Genomic DNA, 12,874 nt, shown 5'->3' with positions numbered 1-12,874 from the left:
TGAGGACTGAGGGGGCTGAATGTCTTATGGAAAAAAAGGGTCATAAGTGTGGCTGATAATATCACCTCAGTCTTCATTCAGCGACATTTCTATTTACTTTATCTAAAGCAAAGGTTTGCTTACTCTTTGCATATCAAACCCTCCCTCTGTAGAATATCCTTCTGTATCACATCAGTAATAGCTCTTAATTTAAGACTCTGCAATACCAATAGCACTTCTGAATAATTGCCATTGCACCTGTGAATAACAATTCAATGATAAATGGCTCCACTATCAGTGTGTACATGAAAGGATTCAAACTGGAAAGCAGACATACAATCCTATTCCATATCCATATTTAATAAATTTACGTTATCAACAGTTATGTTATGGGTCCTATAAAAAAAATAAAAATGTAAGGACTTAAAAAGATAAATAAAAATAAAATAAAATAAGGAATGTTTTTTGAAAAGTGTTTTTAATTCTCTTGGATTACACAGTGAAGTGGAAATGGGAATAGACTTCTAAACCTCTCTGCAACAACATCTTAAAAATTAGCTTTAACCAGTCCACGAACATACAATACTTGTTATTACAAATATATGTTTAGAATTGAGAGTTTATTAGATTATATCCAAACAAAATCAAGGCTGTTATGTTCACTATGATGATTGTAACAGAGAGATGGACAGATTAGTCCACAAGGGTCCTCATATTTTAATGAAGACCCCCCAAAAAACAGCCCTTAATATAACATGCAGTAGCACTATAGGTTACTAGGGAGTCATAACCATGTAACAAAATAGTAATAACTGGGTAACTAGCAGTTCTTCCAGCGCTTACGTGGTAACAACTGGTGAATTAGTGAATTGGTGTATTACATGGAAATGGTTTGTGCTGTGGTGTTACCATGTATTTATAGCAGGTAATACAATGCTGCTGACGAGTTAATTTCTATGTAATTGTACATTAGTAGTTATCAACTTAACTACCCAGTTATTACAATGTAATAACATGACATTTCAAGGGTGTTACTTGCTAAGAATGACAAGTACTGTTTTATGTGTCATCATCTGGTGTTCCTGGACCCTGTATGACAATACATTACAGACAAGATACCAGATATACGTGTGCCGTACAAGTGTTCTGTTCACCATACTAAAATCAGTTCTGATGTGTGTGTTTCTTCTTACATTCCTCTTGTTCTGCTGTAGGAGACCTGTTTCTTAAATTTATCAGTTGTGACATGACTAATTTTCAATTAAGTTTCCCATGCCTTTTTCTTAAATAGCCTGTGCAGTCAATCCCAACCTCCCATCTGAGAGTGTGCAGTTTGGTTCTCGGTTAAGATTAGTTCTGCATACCCATCCCAGTGGCACATGCTGCTGGTAACCTCCAGAAGTCATCCTTAAAACCAATATTGATTTCCCACTATCACTTAACTCATTCCATTATTCCTTAAGGACGCATTTCCCTTCAACTGTCATGGGAAAGCTACTGTAAACGTAATTAACGCTTGGTGCTCTTGGTATGACTTCCAGTGGGAGCCTAGCAGCTGACCACCTTATATTTGAAATGCAGTTTAAGGCATGATATGGATCATGCATAGTGAATCTTTAGAAAGGTACCATGCATCCAGATGAGAAACAGTCCTTCTGATTTGATCACAATGACTAACCAGCCAGGATCAGTGGAATCAATGTTTCAACCCATTTATTTATTTATTTATTTATTTATTTATTTATTTATTTAAGCTGAGAATAAAGATTAAAGGAAATTGCAATCCACATTGATAATGTGTTAATGGAATCCTAATAAATTTTTAATTGCATGTACTTATCCCCCTGTAGTTAAAAAGGTCAGTTGAATTTAACCCTATGTCAAAAGACCAATCCAACAGTCCAAATTAACAACTCTATGGACACGGAGACAAATAATTATTAATTTGATAAAATAAAAGTTGCGATGCATTGTAAAAAAGGTATAAAGGAGTTTTGCATTCTGTGTAAAATGAAACTCGGATACATTTTGATGACAAGAAACAATGCATTGGGTGTGTACAGTAATACTGTAACAAGATGTATTAGGGTTTGCGTAAAAAAATGCATTTAATATAAGTACAAAATAAAAATAATAAAAAAATTCAAAAGGACAGAGGATACATTATAAATTGATTTGTTTTTCAAAGGCATTATCTTTATGTATGCTTTGACCACAGCCTGCTTCATATTGAAGTTTGTTAGAGCTGAACTGGGAAATATTATTTCATTTGTCTATTACCCAATCGGTGTATTGTTCTTCTGAGTGACTCTGTTTTCTTTTTTTAAATGCACAGGCATCACACAATGGCTGTTGATTCTTTTTTTTTTATGGACATTTTTTTGGTCTTCATGAAATCTCACATGGGCTGACATCCCATGGAAGCATGAATCCCTATTTATTCCAGAACTGTGAGATTGACAATTGTATTGCCAGCCACTGGGGTCCTGGGATTTGTCGATTACCCAACAGGAAGCTGGCATTTCTTTACAATTCCTTTTTATGTCAGTAGCTCACAGGACGTGTTTGCTGGTTTGTGACACACTAAGAAAAGTGCTCTCACAACAGAGGAAAGACATAGGCCTGCGTAGATCCCAAGGGTCCTGCTAGCTTTGTAATACAGATAGAGAGGCCGATACAGGCTCATTTTATTTAGAAGCTCATACAAGCTCATTTTTCATCATGTCAAGTCCAAAGAAAAACTAAAAAACACTGAATAAAGTTTGTAACATAGACTTAGAGAGAGTTATTCAGAGGAAGTTTAATGTACAAGCTATATTCAGTTATTAAGATAGCAAATATAGATGAAAGTAAATCAGTGTGTTATGTTGTCGTTTTGTTTTTAAAGTGATTAACCTCTATTGTGACTTAATGTAAATCGTTTGTATTGGTAATAATTTAAGAATTAGAGATTTGTGAGAAGGACTACAAATTAGAAGTGGCTGGGTTTGAATACCAGCCTCAGATTCACATAGGAATTAATTAGACCTTCACAAACCATTTTTGAAGGAAGTGCAAAGGCAAAATCCAAAAGGTTGGCTTTCTGATGGTTTTTCTTAGAGCAGGTAGGGCATGACGTCGTCTAGTGCATTTTCTGAGTTACATTGATATCAAGTGCTTGATCTAGTTTTATACTTAAACTATAACAAGCATTTGTAGTGTAATTTGTAAAAACTCAGCATAGTTGTATCATGGGACAAATTCGCACTTTAGAGTAAAATAAAGTATCTGATGTTGTACCGAGTCTCTTGAGATACCATAGTGGAGAATTAAAGCTCAGGGGTAACCAGTGACAGGCCAAGTTAATACCCAACCTAGGAAGTTGGCACATCAGCTATATATTTGGTCTATAATCTCTAGTGTACTCTCAAGGACTTCATGCACCATTTCCACATGTTCATGTGGAACAGAGGCAAGAGAAGCAAGAAAGCAAGGTGAAATGCAATTTTCCTCCATAATAAATGCTGTCACTTACTCCAATATTATGGAAAATGATTAACCTTAAAAACCAATAAATTACAACTGACAAGTCCCACAGACATGGAGGGGGGAGGGGGTACTCCTGCCACCCCCATAGTGATATTGAATGGCAAAATAGGAAGCCCCTGAGAAGGAAAACTGGCTCTAAATCCATAGCCTGTTTATTGGATCCTAATGAAAAACGATTCATCTAAATCACCGCCTGGGAAGATCTGTTCCTGCTGCTCAGGAAATAGGGTGGCATTTTAGCAAGTGACAAATGTGCTGCTGTTTTTCTAATTCAAATGTTGTTGAGCAAAGTAAATGCAGCCCTTTGTGCTTGTTATATTCACCAGCACCCCAACACTGTCATAGAAAGATTGTACAGCAGAATGGTATAATAATAATAATAATAATAATAATAATAATAATAATAATAATAATAATAATAATTATTTATTATTATTATTATTATTATTATTATTATTATTATTATTATTACAAAATGATTGCTCAATACAGCACAATATATTTACATTTTTTATTGTTTTTTTAATTATAAAACTTATTGTTTCTTCTTGTTTATATAACATTTTATATTTGTTTTCCTACTTGCCAAAATAATGATTATGATAATGAAATAATAAATAGGCAAAGTTTCACTGGTGAAAACACACAAACATGATTAAATGTTTAAAGATTGTTTCTTTGTTTGGCACAAGCGAGATCTTTTGGACTAGGGCAACAAAAGCCATTCTCCTTCTTCATGTCTTCCGCAGATAATGCTACTGAGTGATCCAGAGATTGAAAGCAGTCTACTCATCAGTTCAGATGAAGGGGCCAGCTATCAGAAATTCCGTCTCAACTTTTACATTCTGAGCCTGCTGTTTCATCCAAGACATGAAGACTGGATTCTGGCTTACAGCCACGACCAAAAGGTGAACTGTCAAGTTGCTATGGGGTACTAAATTATAGAAAATCTGCCATGGAAAGGAAATATTGTTTCCCTTATGGAAGAAACATGGGGAATATTATTCAATTATTAGTTATATACAGTACACCCTCGTTATAATGCCTTTCGTTATAACAAACATTCGGCTATAACGAACCTGGCCGCTGGACATCATTGTTAAGTAACTTTAAGTAAGTTGGATTTCAAAATGTAAGAAAAAAGTAAAATAACACTGTTCACCAGGAGTATCTGTTTCGGGATCTTACTCCCTTGAATGCCAAGCCAAAGCCAATCATCTATAAATATAATTTGAACATAATTTAAAGAAAAACAATTATTACAAATTACAGTTCAAATTATGGACACACCACATGTAAAATTTAGTATGATGAAAAAAAATGTGTGAATCTTGACAATGTTTGCATTTTTATGAGTTTAATAATTCAAAACCTGTTAGAAGCTCGGTATTTACATACACAATTCCTTTATTGAGTACTGAGAAATATTGAGTACTGATTACTAAGTATCTACAATATTGTGGAGCTGGGGAAATGGTGGCTATCTCAAGGGGCACTTTACAACATGAATGGTAAAACAGTGAAACAAAGCCGACAGTTGTTTTGTTATTTTGACTGTAACAGCCTTGTCTGTGAAGGTTTACCTTCAACTATGAGGATAACATGGAAATGGGAATAACCATGACTAACCTAAACCAGATTTGAACCAAACCTTTGCCAACACTTAAATATATGTATCCTCTAAACCCAAACCCTCAACTTTCTGCCTAAGACCATTCATATTAGTGAGGATAGCTATATCTGGAGACTATTGTGAAAGCCAATATGCTTATAACCTGTCCACTATAGGTTGATTATGCAATGTTGTTGTTTCTAATAATCCAAGTCATAGCACACAACAACTAACCATTGTGCTGCCTGCTTTAAACAAAAGTCTGTTAAATAGACTTCCTTTATTTTAACAAGCTGTGATTATTCTTTTGTGAATATGAATGTTCTAGGAAGAACAGATGTGAGACTGATGTCTACTGAATGTAACTAGAAAAGGTTTCCTCAAGGAATGATCTCTATTTAAAATGTACAGTAATTCATTTCAGTTGTTTCAGGGACTTCAGGGATTGCAAAGATTGACAGGAACTCTTTGTCTCCCCTTGTCCTCATGACACACTCAATTATTCCTGACTCCTTCAACACTTTCAAGGCTGTTTATTACATTCCTTGTTGCATGTCTGCATTTCTGTATTCCAATCTGCAGCCCGGGGGTTATGGTATATACTCTAAGCTGGTAATTCTGGCCCTTCGTAGTCAGTGGAACTGTTTGATGCTTTTTTCTGCATTTAGTTTCTGCAATGGGAGTTCTTCAACCTCTTCCCTGCTTCAGGAAAAGGTCACTTGCTGTTTTTTCACTCGAGATCGCTCATTGAGGAGTTATTACATAACATATTAAGTTGTTGGCTTTAATTTCACTATATTTCGCCGACAAAATATCTTTGATATGACGCGGTTGTTACAAAATATCTTTGATATGAAGCAGTTGTTACATTTGATTTACAGCCTGTCGCAAGTGATGGCTCTCTCTGGCTACTATAAAATATCATGAATGAATTTAAAACAATTTGTGTGTAACTTTCGTTTTCTTTTCAATGTGGATTGATAATAACATCAGTAGTTGTTGTATCGACCTGTGTTTCATGATATTAGCTTTGAAGCAACATCTGATGTTGATGTGACGGTAAACGAAAATACTGTCTGCTTCTGACTAGCGCCATTGTAATGTATCAAGTGTGTCTAATGGTGTAAATTCAGCAACCATTGGGTAAAAAAAAAAAAAAGAAAAAACATTAGGAACCGTGTGTTTTTTGTATATAGTTACTGTGACATTAGTTTGAGAATACGATTTAATTACTTTACATTTTTTGAATGTTGCATTTTATTTTTTAGTAATTCCTTTATTCATCTTTCTTTATAATTTTATGTTGGATCAAATTTCATTTTTCTATCATCCCCAAAATCTTTTATAATTGACAACCCTTTCTTCATCTGGTTTAATCTGATTTATTCCTGGTTGTTTTTTTTTCTTTTGTTCTCTCTTGTCTTTATATTGTTCTCCTTTCTCCATATCATAAAAATATTTGATTGGACTTCTTGGTTTCAATTTATTGTTCTTTTGCTCTATTTAGAAAAAAAAATTGTAAAAAATATATACTGTATTGCAATTTTGAAAACAACTTGGTTTTTCAATTATACGGTACTGTGAAAACTTATATTTGACAGATTTTATTATCTCATTGATTTTTTTTTTTTCCTGTTCTACATTATGGTGTGTATTTTATTGATTAGTATTTATTGATTTAAATATATTATGTGATATATTTTTTCTCTCAGATTTCAGAATGGTTATATCTCAGAAAACACTCCATATAAAGGTATATATAATATATTATATATATATATATATATATATACTATATCTATATATAATATATATAATATATATAATTCACCAGGTTTTCCAACATTTGATAAACAATTTTTTGGAGTTATTGGATTTTTGAAAAAGTAAACGAGGGCTCATATATAAAACCAGTCATTTCCCAGTAAAATGGCAAGAAGGCAGCTCACTGCGGAGACTGTTGCTGACCTCCTAAGGGAATCTGACACAGAGGGTGATTTTGTGCCCGATGACTCTTGTAGTGAGTATGTAAAGAGTAACTCTTCCTCCAGTGAGGAATCAAAGAGTGGTAAGGAAGAGGAGCCGATGGACATTGAGCCTGAGTCCCTGTCAGAACAGGATACAGTAGCTGGGCCTGGACCAAGGGGTGGTAGACTTCAACCACTCTATCACTAGAACCCCCCTCTAACAATATCCAGCCTCAAAATCCACCCTTTTCTGCCACACGAGTTACTAAGGTAAACACAACTGGATTTACTCCAATTATCTTTTTCCAGTTGTTCATGACTAATGACCTTTTGGATTATTTGGTTACTCAAAACAATGTGTATGCGCAACAATTCATGGCACAACATGGAGACAACCTGGGGCCATGTTCTAGGATGTGCAAGTGTATATTCCCATGAAACATGCCTGCTATGGGATTAAACTGTACAAACAGTGTGAGAGCTCTACTGGGTACAGTATAATAAAAATATGGGAGGCATGGATAAGTCGTTTCAGATGCTGGACTTTGACACCTCAATGATCTCCTGCCTACTGCTTGATGAACAACAAATGCCAAAGTCCAAAAGATTGGAATAGTAGCATTTTATACTGACGCTGCCACCATCTGAGAAAAAATCTAAACCACCAAAAAAGTGCTGAGTGTGTTTCCACAAGGGTTTTCTGAAAGTTCAAAGTGCCCTGGTGTCTGTCTAGAGCATGTAAACCCCCAAAACCAATGAAAAGATTTCCACATAGGCACAGACACATCCAGCAGCTTAGAAGTTTCTACATATTCCACCAAACATTCGCATTATATTGACTAAATGTGATGCAAGTATAATACATTTCATGAAAAAGCAACATTTTGTTATACAATAGTAGATGTATTTTTTGATCATGTGACCAAACAAACCACAAAAATTTGGCACAAATAGAAACTTCAGGGTCTGACAAAAAAAAACCCAAAATAACAACATATGGTTTGCCAGGGGTATCTGAAAAGGAAAATAGAGTAATTTTGATGTAAAACAGGAGGGACACAAATTCACAAAATGCCTCTAGCACAGGGAATTATCAGGACCTTAGCAAAGAAAGGGTTAAGATGGTATCAGCCTCTGTGGCATCTCAGTACCAAGTTGTACTATAGCTATTTGATCCCTGCACACTGAAATTGATTGTTTTGAACATATTTGTACAGGAGAGGGTCAGTATTTTTGGAGGGCAGCATCTCGAAAGACTTTTCCATAACTTATACTATTGGCTGAATCCAATGACTTTCATGAAGGACCATTGGAACTTTCTGTATCAGATTTCTTTCAGCCTGTTTTTTTCTTAACAAGTAGGGGTTATTCTTTTTTTTTTATTATTAAACTCTTTTCAAGAACTAAACCACATAAGCCAGTTTACATGCTGTACTTGCCAGCTAGCTTTAATGTATCAAATTGTATATTGTTGGAGAAGAAGAATATTTTTCCTATTTTTTTAATCTTTTATTCCTCAGTAAAATGTGATATGTCAGAGTGGTCCCTATAAGAAGCAAATGTAAGCATTCTTCATGGTACTTAGCAATACTACTACATCTAATTGGAAACTTTATTTATATATGTCCATCATGTTATTTTGATACATAGTGTTTGTAAGAGATAGACTGTGGTCAACAGGGTATTAGTCATCTTCATGGAGAATATGCTTTAGGTAAATGGGGACAAGTTTCTCCCCACCATCATCAAACATGGTGAGTCCCCTGCAGGCCTTTCTTTTTTTTAATATTGCGCCTTTGATAGTGGATCACCATCATAAAGTGCTTTGCAAGATATGAGACTAGGGTGAGTGAACTATGCATCAGCTGCAGAGTCACTTACAACAATGTCTCACCTGAAAGACGGAGCACAATAAGGTTAACTGACTTGCTCGAGATCACACAATGAGTCAGTTGCTGAGCTGGATTTGATCTGGGTACCTCCTGGTTACAAGCCTGCTTCTTTAATGACTGAACCACACAGTCACCTATGGTTTTTGATTTCTTAGTGTTCTGTGTTTATTGATTTCTAAATTAATAAATGTTGTAGGTAGATAGAAAATGTCCCTAAAATACATTATTACTGTCCAGAGCTCTTTATATTGTTGTGTGTAGACAACGGAGAATAAACTCCCTGGGTTTAAAATGAAGTATTAGGCCATCTTGATACACAACACTTCAGTTGAAATGTAATATGCTTCTCTATCTCAAGAGGAACGTCTCCAGGCAGAGTGTTCATGTTTTGATGTGTGAATCACAGACCCATACTATAAAAGGACAGAGCAGAAACTCAGTGTAGTTCAATCAGATCTGCATGCTTGGAATTGCCAGGAATGGAAAACATAAGAATTGAATAGAAATCAAAGAGGGAAAAACACTTTGATTCAAATACAGTGAAATAAACAGATGGTCAAGGCCTATGCCTATTTGAATACATTACAGAAACTTTACACTAGGTGTCTCTAATTACTGTGTATTTACACAGAAGTTACTTAGTAAATACATGTGATCTTATACAATTACAGTGTACTTAATGTGCACATCTTTTTGCATGATAAAACTCTAACTCTTTTCAGATACAATTGTGCACTTACATATATTGTGCAAAAAGATGTACATCTGAAGTACATTGTAACTCTGCATAATAGCATTGTAATTATGTGTAAGCACACATGTAATATGCAAATGCACAGCAATTAGAGACACCTAATGTAAAGTGTTACCTAAATTACTTTATCTAGCATTGGATCAAAAATTAGATTTATGTATAAATTGACACTCAAAAGCTTTCTTTCATGTAGTTTGGAATGATTAGCGGTCAGAGGTGAAGCCCAGTGTTGTAGGTCCACCAATCCCCCAGAAGGGTGATACGGCAAAATAGGCAGTAAGGATGCGGAGGAGAAAGTAAAAGATTGGCTTGGCCATTGTAGGAGTGGTGATCCAGTAGGATTAGTGTAGCAGGCTGAGCCTCACTTCTGCAATTATTGTAAGCCTCCACAGTTTTTTCTACCCTTTCCCTTTTCACTGCGCAGTAATATTCTCTCAATAATTTGACACTTTTCTTTCTGAAATCAATGTTCCAGGACCCTAAGTGTATTTAAGCAATAAGGCACGAGAGGGCATGGGCTGTGCTGGATATTGTCACTACTGTGTCTCGAGCCTGCAACCAAAATTAATTTATAAAGTTTTATAAAAAAAGAAAGGAGAAATCTATATAGTTCCTAAATATTTATTAAAATTTAAGGTATAACCACAACAGAAAATAGTCCCTATGAACTAAAAGCAAAATTCAAGTAAAACATTTTCTTTTTATTTGTTTCAGTAGAGCATTTTCTTTTTTTAAATAAAGACTTTAAATGACTATAAAAACCTTGCTTAGATGTGTTTCAGTTCATTGTTCTGACTTTAAATAACTATTTAAAGTCCCAAACCCAAACCTTGCTTAATTGTATATCTGTGAGTCCTTCCTGCATATTCTAGGTAACATTGTTGCTAGGTAATTCACTCCCATTGGCTCTAGCATATCCCAAACAGCGCAAGAGTTTAACATGCTGTGTTGGAATGAAGATGATTAATTATTAAATAATGAATTTAAAGTCAAATTGTATTATTTTTTTTTAGAAAGCCAGTCATTTAAGCATTTAACAGCCCAAGTTGTTTGTTTTGTGGTATTAATTTGTGGAGTTTTTTTCTAGCACTTTTGTACCTGTAAAGGGAGTGAGTGTGCGGTAAAGGAGAAGTGAGACAGTGAAAAAAGATGAGAATCGGGTGGTTAAGACATTGCGTGTAGTTTTGTAAATACTGTCGAAAAATATAAAAATATCCACATTTAAAAATTAATGAAGTCAGTTTCACAAAACAACACCTGATACCAAATAAAGGAAAATAAAACTTAATATCTGACAACTGGATCCAACCAAAGTCATAGAAAATAACTGGTATGTACTACAAATAAAATACCAAAACAGTGTCTAGTTTAAAATAGCCAACTGGTTTGTAGTGTAAATTAATATAAACTGGAAGATATGACAAAACACCTTGATGTCTTCAGTATCTACCTTGACAGCAGATATTTTGACAGGTGTTTTCTTTGACTTTAGTGGCACAGTGATGCTTGGTTAAGCACAGGTGCAGTTGATTTGACTTTGTCCCTAAATAGTTCCTAATGGTGACATTGTGCTGGATATTGTAAAGGCTTGGAACCCTGCTGCACCAATCAGCACGAAGCATTCTAACAATCCGTTTTATAAATAAGCTATGAACTGGCATCTTTAATATTGATTTTAAAGTTAGATTTGTCAGTTTATACTTGTTTGATTTTGAGTGACATTTCCCTGCAATTTTTTTAATACCAGCTGTCTTCTAAAGCAGTGGGGTTTTTAACAATGACCAAGAGGAATCCTACACAAGCGCTGTGGTATTTTGCCTTGAACCTGACCTTTTATGTTTTTGTTTGAGAGCAGAAGGCCCAAAAGGGTGATATGTGTCAAATACCCTTTATCCTCCCAAGAGCTGATTGGCATTTCTAGTGTGTTGAGCAGTCATTTGTTCTACCTTTTGTTCATTTGAAAGGAGACCTCATTAGGATTGAGGTATAATTTAAATGTCAGCTATGTTAAATTGTGAATGTTTTCCATTGTTTTGCTCAAGATTGGTTCAGGATTATTATTGGCATTCAAGCCACCAGGATAAATGCTTTTCAAGAATTCATTGTTTGAACCTTGTGTTGTTTTCGAAACCAAGAAAACAAAAGTTATTGTATATAATAGTTTGAAAACAGCTAAAAACAGTATTGCACTCTAAAGGCAGACCAGAGCTGCAACTTGGATCTCAAGTTAGAATAAAAGGCCAGACTGTTTTTTAACACCACCAAACATCCAATATAAAACAAAGGATAAGACAGCAGACCAAACCCTTGGCCATCTTCCATCTGGAGGAGCCTTATGCATGGTGGAAGCAGCAGTTTGCTGGTGTGGTGCTACAGCCCTGTGTTTGTATTTTTAATGACAATAAAACTTAATTGGGTCCTTACTCCACAACATCAACCTGAACAGGACTGGAGATTTCTACTCCCAGCCAGTAGAACACACTTTTATCATTTTACTCTGTTACTGACAGTACAGAGGCTGTCTTCATTTTCAGACACGATACATTACAGTAAAGTAAAGTCTACCTGTTTTGGGTGTTAATCTTCAGCCCCCCCCCCCCCCCTCCCAAGAATGTGTTCATGAGTAATGAAAAATATTGGTTTTAGCTTCTAGGCTTTGGCCATTTTGCGGGTGAAACACAATAGCTTTATATTGTGTGCTAATGTAGCTACAAATTAATAAGGATAGCGTCTCGCCAAGCTAACACTTCCTTGTTAATAGGGTCCCTGAGGCAAAGAAGGATTCTGGTATCCGAAGTACAAGAAGATTAAAATCAGAATTACAGTTATCGCAATGCCAATGTGAAATGGCAAACAGTAAATACTGCTTTGAGTGAATCTTGAGTAGGGTAATGAGGTTCTTATTCAAAGAGATAAGCTGTTCCAAATATGTGAGGCTGTGAATCTCTGAATGTCACTGTATTGGTGATTAGGAGATAATTACTCTATGTGATATTATATACCAGTAAGGGCTTAAGACAGAAAATGAAGTGGGACAGATTTTATTAAATAAAGTAGCATTATCCTGTTCAAACCAGTCGTAGTCTTTCACAAGTTCTTAATGCAACACCAGGAATCTAAATGTGTAGCTTAGTTTTTGGAT

The 12,874-nt window shown here is 35.1% G+C and overlaps 1 protein-coding gene across 3 annotated transcripts in view; it reads left to right on the top strand.

The window, feature by feature from the left end:
* LOC121322289 (VPS10 domain-containing receptor SorCS3-like) overlaps nt 1-12,874 on the top strand; it is a 131,537-nt gene that overhangs the window by 62,103 nt on the left and 56,560 nt on the right. For all 3 annotated transcript variants that reach the window (XM_041262059.1, XM_041262058.1, XM_041262061.1), the window contains exon 4: nt 4,257-4,415. In XM_041262059.1, coding sequence (XP_041117993.1) covers nt 4,257-4,415 — 159 coding nt within the window. The remainder of the gene's footprint in view (nt 1-4,256; nt 4,416-12,874) is intronic.

Source organism: Polyodon spathula, chromosome 10 (genome assembly GCF_017654505.1).
Source record: "Polyodon spathula isolate WHYD16114869_AA chromosome 10, ASM1765450v1, whole genome shotgun sequence".
NCBI classification, from domain to species: domain Eukaryota; kingdom Metazoa; phylum Chordata; class Actinopteri; order Acipenseriformes; family Polyodontidae; genus Polyodon; species Polyodon spathula.
Note: the sequence above shows the minus strand (reverse complement) of the source record. Positions and strands in the feature narration are given on the sequence as shown.